At 37.9% G+C, this 19,968-nt stretch overlaps 1 protein-coding gene across 1 annotated transcript; it reads right to left on the bottom strand.

Annotated features, from left to right (window-relative positions):
* Window positions 1-9,775: 9,775 nt before the first annotated feature.
* Window positions 9,776-11,935, bottom strand: LOC107801151 (glucan endo-1,3-beta-glucosidase, basic vacuolar). Its single transcript, NM_001425899.1, is given in 2 exon segments — window positions 9,776-11,082; window positions 11,830-11,935. Coding segments are annotated over 2 exon segments (1,113 nt in total). The 5' UTR covers window positions 11,921-11,935; the 3' UTR covers window positions 9,776-10,060.
* Window positions 11,936-19,968: the final 8,033 nt, after the last annotated feature.

The raw sequence follows: 19,968 nt of genomic DNA on the forward strand, positions 1-19,968 counted from the left end.
TCGGAGGATGTTATTATGGGCAACCAACTTACGTGGTGCAGGGTGTGATTTCAACATAGGTGCATGATCGTGTTTTGGTACAGTGTTTGTTGATTGATACGGTGTTCGTGTGTTAGAATCAGGTCTTGTAAAGAAATTTGGAAGTTGGAATTTGGTTCTAAAGCTTGTTAGCTAAGGTTATAGGGAGGATCTTCAGTCTAGCTTGAGCTAATATGCTCCACTAGGTTGTGGTGGCACGGGCAGGTGCTTGAGGTGTTAAACAGTGACTTTGGATCACTCTGCAACAGCTCTTAGCACGTTCGAGGATGAACGTATATTTAAGTGGAGGAGAATGTAACGACTCGACCGGTCGTTTTGATCTCTAACACGTTGTTCGGCGGTTTGAGGCCTTGAGTAGCTTCACTTAATGTATTATGACTTGTACGCGTGGTCGAAATTTAATTTCGGGAAGTTCGAAGTTGATTTGGAAGGAAAATTCTAATTTCGGAAGCTTTAAGTTGGGAGAATTGACTAAGGTTTCACTTTTGAGTAACCGACCTCAGAATCGGGATTTGAAGGTTCCAATAGGGCGTATATTCGGGCTGAGTATCGGATCAGCCAGGAGCATTTCGGCGCTTATTATGGAAAGTTTAAATTTTGAAAGCTTAATAATTTCCTAAGTTTGGTTTGTAGTGGGCTTTGGTGTTATCGATGTCCGTTTGGGATTCCAAGCCTTGTAATAGGTTTGTATTGTGATTTATGACTGGTGTGCAAAGTTTGGAGTCATTTCGTAACGTTTTGATATGAATCGGATGTGTTCGTCGAAGTTTGAAAGTTCAAAAGTTTAAGAAGGATTTCGATCGTCGATTCATAGTTTCGAGGTTGTTTGGCATGATTTGAGGCCTCGACTAAGTACGTAATGTGTTTTGGGACGCGTTGGCATAATTGGTTAAGGTTTCGAGGGTCCTGGGTGGATTCCGGATGGTTAACAGATCGATTTTTGGACTAAGGGAATGCTGGAATTTTCTGGTTGCTGGTTCGATCGCTTCTGCGGAAGATGGGTCGCATAAGCGACATCGCAGAAGTGAGGTTCGCGCCGCAAAAATGGCTGAGAGTGAACTGGTTGAGGTCGTAGGTGCAAAAAAATTTCCGCACCTGCGTGATCGCAGATGCGACCATTGGAGCGCAGATGCAGACCTTGCTGGGGGAGGCTGGGATCGCAAATGTGGCCGAATTCGGCATAAGAGGAACCGCACCTGCTGATGAAACATCGCAGAAGCGAAGGTATAGAAGTGCTGGAGGGGCCACAGATACTGAGGTTGAGGGGCCTGAAGGGAGCCGTAGAAGTGGACTTTGTGCCGCAGAAGTAGACTTTGTGCCGCAGAAGCGGCCAAGTGTACCGCAGATGTGAAAATGTCGTTGGGCAGAGTTATTTTAAGAACGGGATTTGGCCCATCTTTATTCATTTTTCACTTGGGTTGGCCGAATATGGAGAGCCATTTTGAGGGGATTTTCAGCAAGCCACACAAGGTTAGTGATTCCCACCTATTACTGGTTAAATACATGGTTTATATATGGATTTAAACATGAAAATTAGTAAAAAATTGAAATTTTGGTAGAAAACCTAGAATTTGATATTTTTGGATTTTTGACCATGAAATTGGACATGAAATTAGGAATAAATTATATATTTGAGTTCGTAGTGTTATGGGTAAAGTTTATCTTCAAATATTTTCGAAATCCGGGCGCGTGGACCCGAGGGTTGGCTTTGTTGGCCTTTGAGCGAAGCTGGGAATCATTATAAATTGTTAGATTATACGTATTGGGGTATATTTTGATTGGTTTGCACGTTGTTTGACTAGTTTTGAAGAGACGAGCATCGGGTTGAGATGTTTGAGTGGCGTTGGAGCCGGTTATGGAACTTCGGTGCGAAGTAAGTCTCCTGTCTAACCTTGTAAAGGGGAAACTACCCCTAGGTGATATTTATTGTTATGTGCAACTAGTTGTGGGCGCTACATATGTACGAGGTGACGAGAGTCTGTACGTAACTAAAGCATGTTTATGTCCGGGTAGACATAGGACTTTATCATGTAATAATTGAATTATTTGAACTCGTCCTGCTGGCTTAATTAATTAAAGTTATATCTAAATTTGATTTAGAAATAAATATATGTATAATAGGCCGAGCCTTAATACTTTGAGTTGTGGGTGAGTTATTTGAGAAGCGTAAATATTATATTCGTTATGTTCTCACGTACTGTATTGTAAACATGGTCTCGTAATTCGGTATCTTCCTTTCTTTCTTATGGAGCGGGCCGAACGCCTCGACCGTATATAGATGCATCTATGGTTCGTGTCGCACGACCCTCGGCAGTGTACACACTATTCTAGATCGGGCCGAACGACCTCTGCAGAATTGTACGTTATATCGCTATTAGTCCGAATATTCACGAGATAGACCTTCCATTGATGCCCAGTATTTTGTGGTACTCCTTATTTATTTAATATTGACACTTAGCATTTTCTGAACTATTAAGATAGAATATAAGATCGAGAAATTTATACTTCAAAAGGAATAATTGGAGAATTATGAAATTTACAGATTTAGTCCACTATTGATGTGCACTTCATATCTGTTATGAGTTAGCATATTATTTTATTAGACCTCTAGTAAGTATCAATGTCGATCCCTCGTCACCACTTTTTCGGGGTTAGGCTAGATATTTACTGGGTATGCGTTGATTTACGTATTCATGTTGTACTTTTGCACTAAATGTGAAGGATCTAACAAGTTCATTCAGTGATCATCTTGGCGTGTAGGTGCATCTGTTGAGGAGATTTTATGTGAGCTGCAGCTCAGGCTACGCATCGCACTCCAACGAGTCTCCATCGTACTATTTATTTTATCCTTACTTATTTACATTCTGGACAAACATTGTATTATTATTGTACTCCTTAGAAAATACCCATGTACTTGTGACACCAGGTTTTAGTGATTCCTACTGGTTGTTCATAATTGTAGTTGTGTAAATATTATCATTTACCCTATAAATTCTATTTTATACTATTTTATTAATGAAAAATTATGATTTCAAAATACTAAAATGAGTAATTAAGTTGATCAATCACTATTGGCTTGCTTGACGGCGGTGTTAGGCACCATCACGACCTACAGTAGATTTTGGGTCGTGACAATGTTCGAATGCAAAACAAATATGAGATTGTCTTGAGAATACCTACCTACAAGCAAACAAGGATAAGGAGTTTCAGTTGAAGCAACAACTTCAAACTATGAAACTAGGGACCAAATCTATTGATGAATACATTAAGGAGATTAATGGAATATGTGATAATCTTATGGCTATCCACAAACCACTCGATGAAGATAGCAAAGTAATTAATTTTTCTAGATATCTTGGAAGCAAATAAAAGACCCTTCGCACTGTGATGTTGGGAAAACCACCCTATCCTACCTTTAGCCAATTTGTGAATGCACTTAGAGGGTTTTATATGCGAGAGGATGGAGAGGAATAATCTGCACAAACCACCCTTGACAACAAAAATACGAGGATATGGTCGTGGTAACTCCTTTAGAGGAAGAGGAAATCAAAGAGGAAGAGAAAATAGGGGAGGTTTTAACCAAAGATAGTATAGTGCACAACCTGGACAGTTAAGTATGCAGCAATTTGGTATGCAATCTGGCTACCGTCAGCCAAAAGAGAGTCAAAAAAATAATCCTTGTCAAATATGTAGGAGAAACAACCAATCTGCACTTTCTTGCTTCTATAGATGGGATTATTTTTACCAAGCACAACAAGAAGTACCACAAGCCTTAGAAGCTACGACTCTTAGCGATCAGCATGACAATCACATGGTGAACTCTCCAGGTATACTTACGAATTCTTCTCCATTGAGAGGTAATGGTGATAAATTACCTATCACACACATAGGAGACAAAAATATTGAAAAGAATCTACATTTAAAGGATATTTTTGTGGTGCCTGAACTTAGAAAAAATCTTATTTCTGTTAGTAAACTTGTTACCGATAATCCTTGCTCTCTCGATTTTATTGACAGAGGTTTTATTGTTAAGGACAAGAGAATGTGAATAATTCTGGCAAAAGGGAATAGAAGGCTTGACTTGTACACTTTGAAAGGATATTTACATGAGGCATTGACAACTACGAAAGAAGTGAAGAACTCGGATACAATATGGCATCAAATATTAGGGCACCCGCATTCAAGAGTTATTAGTTTTTTACATAGCAATAAAATTATTGATGTCAAAAGATGAAATAAAGATTTTTCTATTTGTATTATTTGTCAAATGGAAAAAAGTTGTAAGCTACCCTTTCAAATGTCAAATAAAAGATAAATTGAGCCATTAGCTAAAGTGCATTGTAATTTACGGGGATCTGCTCCTATGGCATCATCTCAAGAAATAAAATATTATGTCATATTTATTGATGATTGCACACGATTTACTTAGTTTTATTCGTTGAAGAGAAAATCTGATTTTCTATCTATATTTATAGCCTTTCAAAAATTAGTAGAAAATCGATTATCAAGAAAGCTTAAGGTGTTTTGGTGTGATGGTGGAGAAGAATTCAGTAGTCTAGCTTTCATCAATTACTTGGCTCAAAATGGTGTTCAGAGATAAATTTTATGCCCACATACTCCCAAACAGAACAGAGTAGCAGAAAGAAAACATAGGCACATCGTTGAAACTAGCATGACTTTGATATTCAATGAAAACTTACCATTATTTCTTTGCGTTTAAGCCTTCATGACTCCAATTTTTCTCATTAATAAAATGCCTACTTCTACTTTGAGTATGCAGTCTCCATTCTCTACATTACATGGAAAACATCCTGACTACAATACCTTAAAGGTCTTCGGGTGCCGATGCTTTCCTTACCTCAAGGGACAAAATAAGAGCAAGTTTCAACCAAAAATATTTCCATGTGTATTCATAGGATAAAGCTTACTTCACAAAGCGTTTAGATGTTATCATCCCCAATCAAGGAAGGTTTTCATCTCACGTCATGTTATCTTTGATAAACTCAAATTGCCTTATGTATCCTCTGATGATGATCTATCTGCAAATTAAAGTAGCATTTATTTTACTACTTTCTAGGAATTTCTAACGCACCCACAAGAACAATTTGTTGATGAAGAGCTTCAAGAACATAACACAACAGGATCACCTAGTAGTACCCTTTTATAGGAAGACACAATAGCCTCCAACCAACCTACTACAACAACTCAACCTAAAGTGCTTGATCCTCCAGCACCTAGTGATGCTTTTAATATGCCTTCTGAGCAAACACCAACAGCCACACCAGGTTGACATAACCCCAACAGTACCTTATCTAGCTCTAGTTCAGCAGCAAACACCTCTAGCCCCAATATATCCGTCTTTCCAGGTAATGATCCTTTTGTAGAACTACCACCTTTTCCTAATAATCCATACACCACTACAACTCAACCATCAGATAACACACATCACATTCTCACACGGAAAAAGACCAGTGGTATCCAAAACCCCACCTTTCAATCACTATTTCTTGCTACCAATTCTTATCTTGACACTACTGAACCTAAGACCATTAAATCAGCTCTATCTAAGCCTCATAGGTTTTCTGCAATGCATGACAAGCTCCAAGCTCTTCGTTCTAATGAAACCCGGATATTACTACCAAGAAAACCTGACATGAATGTGGTTGGCTTGCGCTGGGTGTACAAAATGAAATTTCATGCCGATGGCTCTGTGGAAAGATTTAAAGCTCGCTTGGTTTCTAAAGGATATAATCAAATTGAAGGAATAGATTTTGAGGATACCTTCAGTCCAATTGTGAAGGCTTCCACAATCCGGATTGTTTTATCTATTGCCATCACTTTGAATTGGGAAATCAAACAACTAGATGTCAAGAATGCATTTTTACATGGCGATCTCAAAGAGACAGTGTTTACGAAACAACCACCTGGCATTCGAGATCCTATCTTTCCCAATCATGTTTGCCTTCTCAAGAAGGCCTTCTACTGCCTCAGGCAAGCACCAAAGGCATGGCTTCACAAGTTTAGCTCGTATCTTCTTCACCTTGGATTTCTCTATAGCAAGGCAGATTCCTCTTTATTTATTCTACATTCCTCAGAAGTTACTCTATTGCTCCTCCTGTATGTTGATGATATTATCTTAACTTGAAGAAATTCTTTCCTCTTATCTAAGCTTATACATCGACTGCAATCCCATTTTGCCATGAACGACTTGGGCACTCTTAATTATTTTCTTGTCATTGAGGTCCATCGCGATAAAAATGGCCTCTTCCACAGTCAGCAAAAGCATGCTACTGACATTCTTCAACGCACAGATATAATCACTGCTCGAGCTCGTCCCACTCCTCTCTCCCTGAAACATCATCTTAATGACTCCACTGGTCCTCCTGTCAAGGCTTTTGAATATCGCAGCTTGGTTGGAGCCTTGCAGTATCTGACGCTAACTCAACCTGAGATTTCTCATGTTGTTAACTTGCTCTGCCAATTCATGCGGCATCCTACTGATGTCCATTGGACTAGAATCAAAAGGGTGCTTCGCTATATTGATGGGACTCTAGACTTAGGTCTGCGCCTATCCACCCAATCATCTCTCAATCTAGTTGGGTATTCTGATGCTGATTGGGCTGGATGCCCCATTACCAGACGATCCACATCATGAATTTGTGCTTTCCTTGGAACAAATTGCATTAGCTGGTCCTCAAAGAAACAACATACAGTCGCCAAGTCTAGTGTGGAAGCTGAAAATTGCTCTTTAGCATCTCTAGCAGCAGACTTGACATGGATCACCTACTTGTTGAAAGACGTTGGTATCTCATTATCTCAACCTCCATTGCTCTTCACAGATAACATCAGTCCTTTACATTTGATAGCTAATCCAGTGCTACATACTCATACCAAGCATGTTGAACTTGATTATCATTTCGTTCAGGAAAAGGTTGTGCAAGGTGCCATGGTGACCAAATTTGTCCCTTCATTACGGCAAATAGCAGACATCTTCATCAAACCTTTGCCAAAATTTCAGTTTCCGATGCACGAACCAAGCTAGGTGTTGTTGGCCACCCTACCACCAGCTTGAGGGGTGATGTAAGACAACCTGGCTAAGATGGTTAGGACTCAAATACTAACCTTCAGTAATTCTGAGTTTCAGAATCCTTTCCTTATTAGGCACATCTATTTTCATGGTTTTCCTTCTAAGTTCATAAGCCTTGAGATTTCCTATCAACTCGTCCCAAGGAAGTATAGCAATATTCTTTGATTCCTGAATGGTAGTGATCTTGCTTTTAATGTGATTGGTAAAACCCTGGTTAATATCTTCTCAACCCTCTCATCTTCAGGAATAATCCTTACAAGAGACTTTAGTTTATTTGTCAATGTAGTGAACCTTGTGTACATATCCTGAATGGTTTCTCCATCTCTCATGGTAAAGTTTTAATATTGAGAAAACAACAAGGTTCCTCTTGCTCTTTTCACCTGAATTATTCCTTCATGGGCCACCTGCAATGTGCCCCATATTTGCTTGGAAGTGGAGTAGCCTTGGATTCGTCTATACTCATCTAGACCAAGTCCACACACAAGCCGTTTCTTGGCTTTGACATTCTTCTCCCACTTCTTCAAGTACTCACCATTGCAATCAGCTCTTGTCTTTGGCATATCCTCTCCTTCAACACTTTTCTTCAAAGTAGGCAGGTGACCATCAGTAATTTTGTCCCATAGCTTGTAGTCTTCTGCCTGCATGTGATCTCTCATACTTGTTTTCCACCAAGAGTAGTACCGTCCATTGAAGAGTGGTGACCTAGCAGTGGATTGCCCTTCCCAATTTCCAGGTGGTGCACTCACTTGATCTTTTCCTAATGTGTTAGCCTCTTCAAGGATAACCCCTTCCGATACTAATTGATATTTTATACTTCAATACCACACAAGAGGTGATGTGCTTTGTGTGGTGTCCAATTTTTGCCTACACTAATTTATAGAAGAACCTGGTTCCTAATCTACTGTTGCGGAATAAATAATACATAAAGTAGAGAACACGAGTATTTTTACGTGGAGAACACCCGGCTCAAAAGTTGAAAAAACCACAACCTACTTCCTAGTACGATTTTTTCCCAAAACTTCACTATAGCTCTGAGCAAAACAACAATATTTACAAAATTCTTGTAAACCTAAGGATTACCTCTAATCCTTGTAGCAACCAGCCACAGGCTGTTGCGACAGTTTCATTTTAAATCTAACTTGAACAATACAACTCAAGTACCTATTACAATTTGCTTCTAAGAAAGCCGAAAGGTACAACTCAAAAGCCCTACTATAATTGAACTAGAATAAATGATAGACACATGGAACTGGTTCTTTTATCTGGTTCATGTAGCTTCAGGTTCACATTTTTGAATCACATAGGAATTACTTGCAAAATATCTTGTTATTTTGCTCTCAATTCTTGCTTAACTTCAGCGTATATGCGGCACAAGTAAAAGAGAACATCACTGATATATATAGAGTTGGTAAGATTAGGATTAACTAGAAACTTGATGCTTCACTTTTCCTTGGTGGAAGAGTTCTAGTTAACTTCAATATCTAATTCTTTCCTTATGTAGGATAGAGTTCTCTTCAAGTAAGGAGTCATGCTCCTTTTCGATTATGCAAGATTTTTGTTTAGGGATTATCAGATATAGCCACTTATACGTATCCCTTGCACGTGCATGCATTTTGCTTAAATCTGACCGTGCCCTGTGTACACCGTTCACGGACCTATTTCATTCATGTGTTCCTTTGACAATCATCAAAACCAAAATAACTCGGGCCAACAATATGGCTTTAGGCCCTCGTTAGGCAAGTAGAGCTCTTTTGCTGCTCTCTCAATAGTCTTCTTTCCTGCCTTTGGAGTTGATGAAATGGACAATTCACACAGAGCTAGTTAGTGGGTAAGATCAAATAGATCTCTTATCTGAAAGCTAACCTTTTTGCTGTGGCATGCTCCTCAGATTTACGGATTCGCTGGGGCCTTAGGTTCTACTTAGTTTCGCAAGCCTAAAGCTAAGATCAAAGGCGAGGTAGGAAATGCCCCGCACGAACTATCTAATCAAGTTTTCTTTTACCTATCACAAGCAGTGGCAAAGCCGTGTTTGTTCGTTGCATTTCAAGCACCTTCCTTCACTCGAATGACATGGTTATGGGGTTTTACATGTGGATCAAAGTTTTTTTCTACTTTTTTTGTTGGAGAAGCTTTGAGTGGTTTGAGAAGCTGAAGAATGAGACTTTAGCAGAGTTAACAGCTCGATTGGTTAATTGAGAGCGAGAAATACCAAGCGATTTGATGGCTTGAGCCTTGAATTGATAGAGAGAAACATAGAGTAAAAGCAATACTTATTGGAGACAAGATTCAATTGGTCTAGAAGTTGAGAGAAATTTGTGATAAGAAAGAGCGTACCATTATTTTATTCGACCTTGATACGACGTGAAATACCTTATAATGTAACAGAATGTCCTAAACCACAGTGTAACTCCAAAACTGTTGTCAATCGATTTTGAAGCTCTAAAACCTCTGATTTAGGTGACATTATAATATATTTCTAATGAGGGTTAACGGAGACATGGGATAACAGAAAGATCAGTTGAATGCCACTACCTAAGAGTCGCTCCGATATATCAAGCCTTACCAATTAAAGATTAATTGATCGAGTCAAATGATAAAGACACTAATTAATAATAACTAAACTTTGCAATTACCAAATCCTAATGTGATCAAACATGGAAAAGATGTATAATTGATGGTGCATGAAATTCACAAACTTACAGAAAGTCATGAAATTCACAAACTTACAGAAAGTTTCTTGCCAAATTACCAACATCACAAAGAAAAGGGATTTAAAACCACTCAGAGTTGCATCGTCTCTGGATAACAATCCATGAGGACTTACAGAGACGTGCAATGTTATTTAGTGTCTTGCATGAAGAATAAATTTCTCTTGTTTTTACTAAGCTTTCCATCTAAGCAATACTTATGTAAAGAGATTTCAAGTGTCTCATCTCACATCTCACTTATGAGAGAAGCAGTAGCATTAGTTTCAACTGAACTGTCCCAAACACCACCAGAGACCCCAAAGTTGAGATTATATTTGGGCTGCTTGTTGGGGGAAAACAATCCAAAATGTTTCTCCAGTTCAGGGTTCTTGTTGTTCTCATCAAACATGGCAAATATATAGGTCTCAATAGGTCCAGGCTTTCTTGGGCTACCCTCTTTAGCGTGTTGAATTAAGTTCCTCAAGTAAGTTGCTGCATTGTCATATGTAGCTCCAAATGCACCAGCAGATGGCCAGCCACTCTCGGACACAACAATCCCTACAGATGCCCCTCCTGATCGCTCGAGGGCAGCATACACAGAATCCAGCATTGCATCAAATAAGTTCCTATATTGGCGTGAACCATCTTGTACTACCACATTTGGTGCTGTAAAAAGAGAATAGGGGAGAGAAATCTGCCCTGGATTACCAGAATAGCTGAAATAGGGGTAAATGTTAACGAGTAAAGGTGCACGTGTGTCCCTTAAGAACCCAACAATTGGATCAGTAAACCACCTAGCATCGTTCCTAAACGAACCCTGTGATGGTGGATAAGAGTTTCCAATCAAGGTCATGTCTACAGAAGTTGAGACCTTGATGTTGTTTCCTAAACCAGCTTCACCAATTGCTTTGTAAATATTTACCATGGCAGGAGTAAGAAATGAGGTAAGGTAAGATGTGCCTGTGACAGGGCTGATTTCATTCCCAACAGCAATATACTTAATCTTAACATCTGGCCAGAAATCTTTAACATTCTTTTGTACCCACCATCTTGCATGTTCCATTCCGGAAGCAATGTGCTTGACATCTGAATTGGGAAGTCCTAACATAACTTCAATGTTTGAGCCTTTTAATGCTTGTAAAGCTCCATGATTTGGATCATAAAGCCTCAGTCTTCCTATGTTTCTTGACTTGTAGAGCTGTATAACTTCCCAATGATTTGGCAAGTTGTTGCCTAGCATTCCATAGCAAACACCTATTGATTGAGCCCCTGCTCAATAAGAATTAGAATTAGTGTTAGAAACTAAATCAATTATGTAATTCTTGAAAAGTTAAAAACTTACAGTAGACATGGTAGGTCCCTCCACTAGGGGATGATGTAACCATTTTAATTTATGTGACATAATTTAATTCGGCACAAAGTTTAAGAAAAAGAAGAATGTGAAAATTGTGTTATTAAACATGCTATAATATTTGTACAGACTATAAGATATTTGGAACTTGTAGTCTAATATGTTCCATAATATTTGTGATGTTATAAAAGGTTGAGAATAAAAAGTTTAAAGTTAAAATATTTTTAAATATCAAATATGTCATTCTCTTTGGAAGAAACTAACAGAAAGTGTGTCACATAAATTAGAACAGAGGGAATATGTGTTATGTGTTAATACGAACCTAATAGCTTTGACTCAGGTCGGTGTATGTGTTAAAAGATTTACTATACAACTAATAGACGTCTAGCCAATAAATCAAATGGACACTAGTCTAAACTCATAAATTTCAAATTTTAGATTCACCGCCCTCCCCTCAAATTTGAAAAGCTTGTGAGTGAGTGTTACCCGAAAAAAGAGCAAATAACTATCGCTAAATGAATATAGTGCAAGTAAATTTGAGAAAAAAACACAAGCAATTTGATAAGAAAAATAAGCAAATAACTATCAACTAAATTAAGATTTTGCACCAACAAAATTATAAGACAATATTTTTGGCTCGGAAGTTCAAATATTTGACCAGAAACCTGCTATCTCAATGGTGCTGGCAACAAGTAGTAATCCTAGCAGTGTGATAGCAGCCATTTGAGGAGTATTATGTTTATCTGAGGTAGACATGATGAGAAGACTTGTTGGAAGAATTAAGATGAACAATGAGCTATTTATATTGAGATAGCCTTGTGTAAATGTAAATATTCGAGTGGAATATTATTGGAGTATTTGTTATTCGTAGGCTAATGAAGTTAAGAGCCGCCCCGGCTGACCTGGCTATTAACATGTCAACTTGATCATTTTGTGGAAAAAAGAAAATGAGTTTGATGATGTACAAGTTTTATATTTTCTCCAAAGGTGCCGTACTATCTTGACTTTACAAAAGAAATTATAGCTAGTTACTTTCTTTCATCCTGCACAACCAGATGAATAGCTGCTTAATCATCGTTACAAATAATAAAATCTTCTGTAGTATCTCCATGTTTGTGGTAAATACTTAGCGATATCTATTGTTTATATTAAATCAAGTAATTTAATATTTTCAATTCAAATTTAAAATAAAATTCATATCATTTAACTATAAGTAAGTAAGTAATAAATATTGGTCGTATTTTGAATTCCCTTAAAAGTAGTTGAGAGATTTGAAAGTTCTCTAAAACTTTCATTTGAGTATACAATAGAAGATTGTAGAGTGGCTCGCTGTATCTTAAGAGTAAGATGTCATTTTGCTATTGCACCAGAGCAATGAATGAGAATCTACTTTGAAGACAACGCCTTCCATAAGAGTGTCTCGAACCGTTTTTTTTTTTCCTATTTAAAACTCTATCTTATCTTTTATTATTAACGGTACATCTTTTATTGTATCTTAAGTGCTCCATATCTAATATTTTTAAATTATATGAATTGATTTAATGAAAATTTTCTAACTTCTTACTGCATTTATTGAGGATACTGGATTCTCATGAAGACTAACCGATCATTTGGTAAAATAGTGAGATAAATAAGGATATTCTATGTGAGTGGCTATGGGATTAGCTATTCCATTCCACCTTCTACATGTGATAGTTGATTTTACTATTTTAGTGTAAAATTTATTCTGAAATTAGCTAATACTTATAATTAAACACAAGATAAATGCAATCTCAAATTCTATCCCGAAATTATTATTATTATTTCTTGTACCAAACGACCCCTTAGTGAATATGGCATGCAGACTCTGAAAAGGCCAATGAATCAGTAACCGGATTCATTGTCTTCTTTAGAGGAAAATTTTATGATTTGCTGTACCTGTTTAATTTCTTAATATTAGTTGAGATGTAAATTAGGAGATAAACTTAGAAATATCCCATATCTGGAAGCTCAGAACCTAGCAGCCCCAAGTTGCAGCAAAGTATTGGAAGAGTTTTGGCACTTACGTGCCAATCGAGAGTCCTAAAATTCATTATTTTAATGGCGGCTTTTATTTGATCGGTCTTATTTTACTGGCGGCTCTACTGAGGAGGCAGCTAAGATGATGGACTTTGAAGTTATTATTATAATAATGATATCTTGATAGTGTTTTGTCAACTAACTATAATTAAAGAAAGCTACTTGCCGATAATGGACCATTTGGAATTTCGGATGGGATATTTTATGTTTTTGTGACCAAAAGATATAAGGGCAAAATAGTCAAATTTGCCCCTTTGTTAATTCAAATTGAGTAACTATTACAAACACTTGGTATAATATTTTTCCATTTAGCAAAAAGTTTTGCCCTTGCCCCCCAAGGGAGCTCCAATCTTGGATGGCAAATGGGATAGTGCAGGGCGGGCCGGGACAGGGCAAGCTTTGACCCGCTAAGATTTTGACCTGCGTTGTCCTGCCCCATTTAGCTTTTTTTCAAAATTTTGTCATGCCCTGCCCCGCCTTGCCCTATTTAAGTTTTTTTTTTTATCCTATCCCTCTTTCTTTTTTTGTCCCACTATCCACAGTAACAACCCCTTAATCTTTAAAAATAACAGCTTCTCTGAATTTTCTTTCTTACAGTGAATAGGGTCTTTTTTAGAAGAGTGTCATCGTTATTTATAGATGTAAGAAACTGGAACAAATTTGTAGTTAAATCTTCTCTGCCATTTTTATTTCTTCATCTTACTTATGAATAGCATGATAAACTAGAAATAAAAACTTAATCCCTCACAACTTTTTAGCTACACTAGCATCTTGTTCTAGATATATACAATTAAGTTGTGATGATTGAAACTCTAGCATTTTGATTTGATTTTGGTTTAATTTCTAAAATTATTGGTCTAAAAATATGAAGATATATTAAAAGTGTTTGAATTAATTTTAAAGTAATGAAACATTAACCAAGTCATAACCATACATAACGGTAGAAAAATTTAAGCAACTAAATCAAATGGTAATAGCCCATGTATGCTATACACAGGCATCTCGTTAAACGGCCCAGTTTTTAGCCGGCAAACCAAACCCACACATGCCATGCCCTTTAAAGTTCTTCAAAATTTAAGTTTTACCCTCTCCTGCCCCGCCTCGCCCCATTTTAAAATTCCCCTGCCCTGCCCCGTTTAGAGTTTTCCCTGCCCCACTCTGCACTTGCTCTGCCCCATTGCCATTCCTAATCTTGGAAAAACTTTTTTAATCATAATCAAAAGTTGAGGGGGTAAATTTGGACTTTTTGTTAAAGAATTTGTACAAGAACCATTCTTTTGTTATTTGAGATCTATTAATGGAAACGATAAATACAAGATGATTTCCTGTCACGATTCAAAATTCCTCCGAAGGAGTCGTGATGGCACCTAGTCTCCAAAACTAGGTAAGCCTAACACATACCGAAATGATAACAAATTCTACTAAACAACTGTTGAACATGAACCCGAAATTTCTAAATAAACCAATAGTCTCAACATGATACAATATCCCAAAATTGACAGTACAAGTCATAAGCCTTTCTAGGAGTAATTATACATAACGAATACATCATTGTTCCGGATTAATAGGAAATAATGAAAATAATTACAATAGAAGGTGACTTCGGAACCTGCGAACATCTAGCAAGTGTACCTTGAAGTCTCCATCCGCACAAGCATGAATCTCAAAACCAACTCGATCCGAAGTACCTGGTTCAGCACAAAATGTGCAGAAGCGTAGCATGAATACACCACAGTGGTACCCAGTAAGTATCAAGCCTAACCTCGATAAAGTAGTGACGAGGCTAGGTCAAGACACCTACTGAACATGTAAACCTGTGTAGGATATGACATAAAGCTAATAAGGAAGGAATATCAATGTAATGCCAATAGCAGAAAGAATCGAGATTACAAACAGTAGTAAAGATAAAGGGGACACGAATAGCAACGAGAAATAACCAAGTAATTAAGCAGCAACATAGTCGGGGTACTGATATAGTATAAATGTGCTCAAGTAGGGAAAACGATGTCAACTCAACCGATAAAATCATTTCTAATACACAATTTCAACAATCTCACTTCTCGTAATCTCATATCATAAATCACAACTTCTAATCCTTTGATACACATGGCACCTTGTACCCATATTTTCCATCTCACTTCGCACGGCAAAATTCATGTGCTACTCGGTACATAATATCCGTGACCAATGATAATTAGGATGTTTAAGAGATTTTATTTATATATCGTAAAGTAAAATTACAATTTCTGAACCAAGTAGGAAATCAATGAGAAAAATGAGTTTATTTTAGAAATTATTTGGGTGAAAAAAATAATATTTTCAAATAAAATACAACATCGGATAAGCTATTGAATTTAATATAGAATTTATTAAATTAAAACATAATAACAATTCCTTATTAAATAAAGTAAAAACATTAGAGAGGGTAAGGAGATTAAGTTGAGAAATCAATTAAAGTAAAATATGACAACTATTAGTAATGGTAAAGTATCGAATAAAACGACGAGTTTTAACGTAAAAGTCACATAAGGTAAGCATATTATTAATTCTTTTATTTAAAATCGCTATATTACTAACAACTCAGCAGGATATGAGGTAATGACTCAGCGTAGTAAATTCATCTTGAAATCAATTCACCAAAATAATAGTATTAGGAAAAGAATTAAGAAAATGACGGTAAAGCAATAAATGAATGACAACAACTCAATCTTTGGAAAGCAGTGAAAAATCGGAAATACAAATTCTCCGAGTCTCGTACGAACGAATCGAAGCCAATACAATACAACAGGGAATACAAAATACATAAATTATTGCGGCGCGCAACCCGATCCCACCGTACAATACTATTCACCCTTATTCCACCGTGTGAATATCAATAGTAATAAATAAATATATGTTGCGGCGCACAACCCGATCCCACCATATAATCAGAGTCAATATCAGAATTCACTCTTATTTTATCATATCAATTCACCCGTATTTCACCTGTTGCGTCGTGCAACCCGATCCCACCGTATCAATATCATAATATTAAACAAAATATGTTGCGGCACGCAACCCGATCCCACCATACAATCTTAATATCATAATTCACACTTATTTCACCATACAATTCACCCTTATTTCACCTGTTGCGCCGTGCAACCCGATCCCCCGTACAATAATTTAAATCAACAGCAATAATTAAATAACTCAATTTACAAGAATCTCTACAATCAAGGGTATGAGTACACGGCAATAAAAGAACCACGTAAAAATCAAAGGAATACAACAAACTCTACAAAAATGACAGGATAGGTAAGGCACACGATAACTAGGTATGCAATCACAACAATTATGACAGGTAGTAGATAAGCACAGAGTAATAGAAGAAATTCAACAATTAAGAAGTAACAAGACATTAAGGAAGGTAATAACTTCAACTAAGGCATATAAGGGCCAAATAGCGAGTAAAAGGTACAATAAGTACAAACAACGTCAAATAAAGCATGTAAGAGTAGACTAACAACGCGATATCACACGTTATGACCATTCAATTAAAGGCATGGGAAGAGACTAGACACTCTGAAACGGTCCATTACCACATATGTGTACCCACTCGTCTCTCTGCGTACACGACTTTCACATAACAAGATAGTACAATTAACTCAATTCCTAAGGGATAGTTTCTCCCATACAAAGTTAGACAAAACACTTATCTCAAAAAAACTAGACCGATACTCTAAAATGACCTGCTCGAGTGAAACAACCTCCGGACGGCTCAAATCTAGCCAAAATAACATCAAATCATAAAAAAAAACTCATATAAAATAATTTCGGATAATAAAGTTTCAATCTTTAACAAAAACTAAAAAGTCAACCCCCGAGCCCATACCTCAAAACCCGATTAAATTTAAAAAACCCAAATATCCATTCCGATACGAGTTCAACCATACCAAAATTTCCAATTTCCGATATCAATTCATCCTTCAAATCATCATTTTACATTTTGAAAGATTTTACAAAATTTCCCCAAATTTCCAACTTAATTCAGTAATTAAATGACGCAAAATAGCCATGGATTCATGAAATATAATAAGATTCTAGTAGAGATAATTAACCCCAATGAATTGCTTGAAAAACCCACAAAATATCACCCAAAGCCGAGGTCTACAACTTCCAAAATGATAAAAATGGCTAACCCTCGAAATAGAGTTCTTATAATTCTGCCCAGGCATTCCTCATACGCGATCGTGGAACAAGAATCCCGATCGCGAAGTACAAAACTGCTGCCCAGCGAATACAAGCTTCGCGTTCACGGCACATACCTTGCGAACGCGATGAACAATAATGCAAGGCTATGCAAACGCATCCATTGTTTTGCAAACGCGTCGAGAAAATACTCCACCAGCCCCAGTTGCCTTACGCGGACGCGTAAACAAGCACGCAAATGCGAACAACAAACAACTAGAGCTTTGCGAACGCATGAGCACCATCGCGTCCGCGATGAACAAATCACAGATCCCCCAGAACCACTTCACGATTGCGAAGAACAAACGGGCACACCAGAAACCAGCAACTCAAAGCATGAAAAAAATGGCCTGTAGCCCATCCGAAACACACCCGAGGCCCCCGGGACCCCGTCGAAACAAATCAACAAGTTCCATAACATAACCCGGACCTGCCCGAGGTCTCAAATCATATCAAACAACGTCGAAACTACGCATTGCACCACGAATCTAACTTATGAATTTTCAAATCTTCTAACTTCCAAAACTCGCGCCGAAACATATCAAATCAACCCGGAATGACATCAAATTTTGCATGCAAACTCCAAATGACATAACGGAGCTAATCCAACTCTCGGAATCACTTTCTGACTCCGATATCACCAAATTTCACTCTCGGTCAAATCTCTCAACCTTCCAAAACTTCAACTTTCCAATTTCGCCGAAATGCTTCAAATTACCCTACAAACCTCCAAATCCAAACCCAAAAGCACGCCTAAGTCAAAAATCACCATCCGGGCCTATCGGAACCATTGAAACTCCAATCCGAGGTCAAATACTCAAAAGTCAAACCTTGGTCAATTCTTTCAACTTCGAGCTTCTCAAATGAGAGTCACTCCCTAAAATCCTTTTCGAACCTCTCAAAAAGTCGAACCGATGATGCACGTAAGTCATAATACACTATGTAAAGCTACTCATGACCTCAAACTGCCGAACTGGACGCAATTGCTCAAAACGACCAGTCGGTTCATTACATCGTCCCCCACTTAAACTATGTTCGTCCTCGAACGTGCCAGGAGTCGTTCCAAAGCTATCAAATCACTGCATGATCTTACCATACATACACCCGGGGTGATTCCACATCACCCTAATCCATGTAGGCCTGAAAACGCAACTTAACTGAAGATCTCACTTCATCTTTAGTCCATAAATTTAGGACAGAACCCAACCCTCAACATCTGAAACTCATCATAGTACACGAATCTCGCATCAGTACACTATATAAACCTGAACAGGCTGAATCGAGCCACAATTCCAACCCAAGGTACAATCACATGATGTTCCACACAACTCAAATGCTTGTAGTAATAACTTCCGACCACCATAGCTATCCTATATCAATCTTGGCACTGGTAATACATTTCACATCGAATAAGACTTTGTTCCGGACCTCCGCAACTCCGCCCATGATAAAGAAACATGCGGAAACTCATAACCACCCATGAAATAAACAAGTCAAGAAGCTCTCTCGTCCGTACACCAAGCAAGCAGCCCAACTGACAACTCATCATGGAACCACATAGATCATCACACAACACGGTTCATACACTAGACCAGCAATAACTCAGTTATGCAGCAAAAATAGAAGGACAACAAGGTACGAGGACTATCTAACAAGTACCATAGATATAACAACAAAAGTACAGTTTCATTAACTCATCCCACAAAGGGAAAACAATAACACCAAATAAACACAAGGAAAGGGTATCCCACATAACATCCGTTGCGGCGTGTAGCCTGGTCCCAAATATATTAATCCACATAGGGATACCCATCGAGTCAAAGTGCTCGGGTTCACTGATCACATGAATGCTGATATCAAGCACAATAGAGTGCACAAGTATAACTGTGGAAAATGGATAGAAATAATACAACATGGAGGAACGCAAGCACAAGTAAGGTGCAATGAGCAAATCAACATCATGAGGGCATCTTGCCCACATTGCCATAAGGCCCGAACGGAATTACAACATGCGTGGAGAATAATCATACAACCTCACATCCCATCATAGCATAAGAGAGAGGCACATAACATAGGCCAGGGGCACAAATAATATCCATTCTGCCCGGTAACATAACTGTGATAAAATACACATTCCCATTGGGCTTTCAAATAGCCCCCAAACCAAATCCTAATCATTCCCAAACAGGTAAATATCCTTCCAAATGTCTATAGCAACCTATCGATAATTTATGCCATCAGTTATTCCATTCTCAACATTTCTTCACAATCCACAAATAAGAAATAGTCTGCATATGAGGACATCCAGCCCAAAACCTCATGAATACCGTAATTTCCATACCCGGCCTTAACTATGCTACTCCAATGGCTGACATATCAGTCACACCCCATCATCTTGCGAAAACACCCATATAGATTTTTCGGGCCGCATAACAAAACTTGAACCTCAGAAGCCTCAAAACCCAGTAATCACCATACCACTAGCCAAGCATCTGCAAACCAAAACACAAGGTGCC

The sequence above is a fragment of the Nicotiana tabacum genome, chromosome 14 (genome assembly GCF_000715075.1).
Source record: "Nicotiana tabacum cultivar K326 chromosome 14, ASM71507v2, whole genome shotgun sequence".
Taxonomy (NCBI): Eukaryota; Viridiplantae; Streptophyta; class Magnoliopsida; order Solanales; family Solanaceae; genus Nicotiana; species Nicotiana tabacum.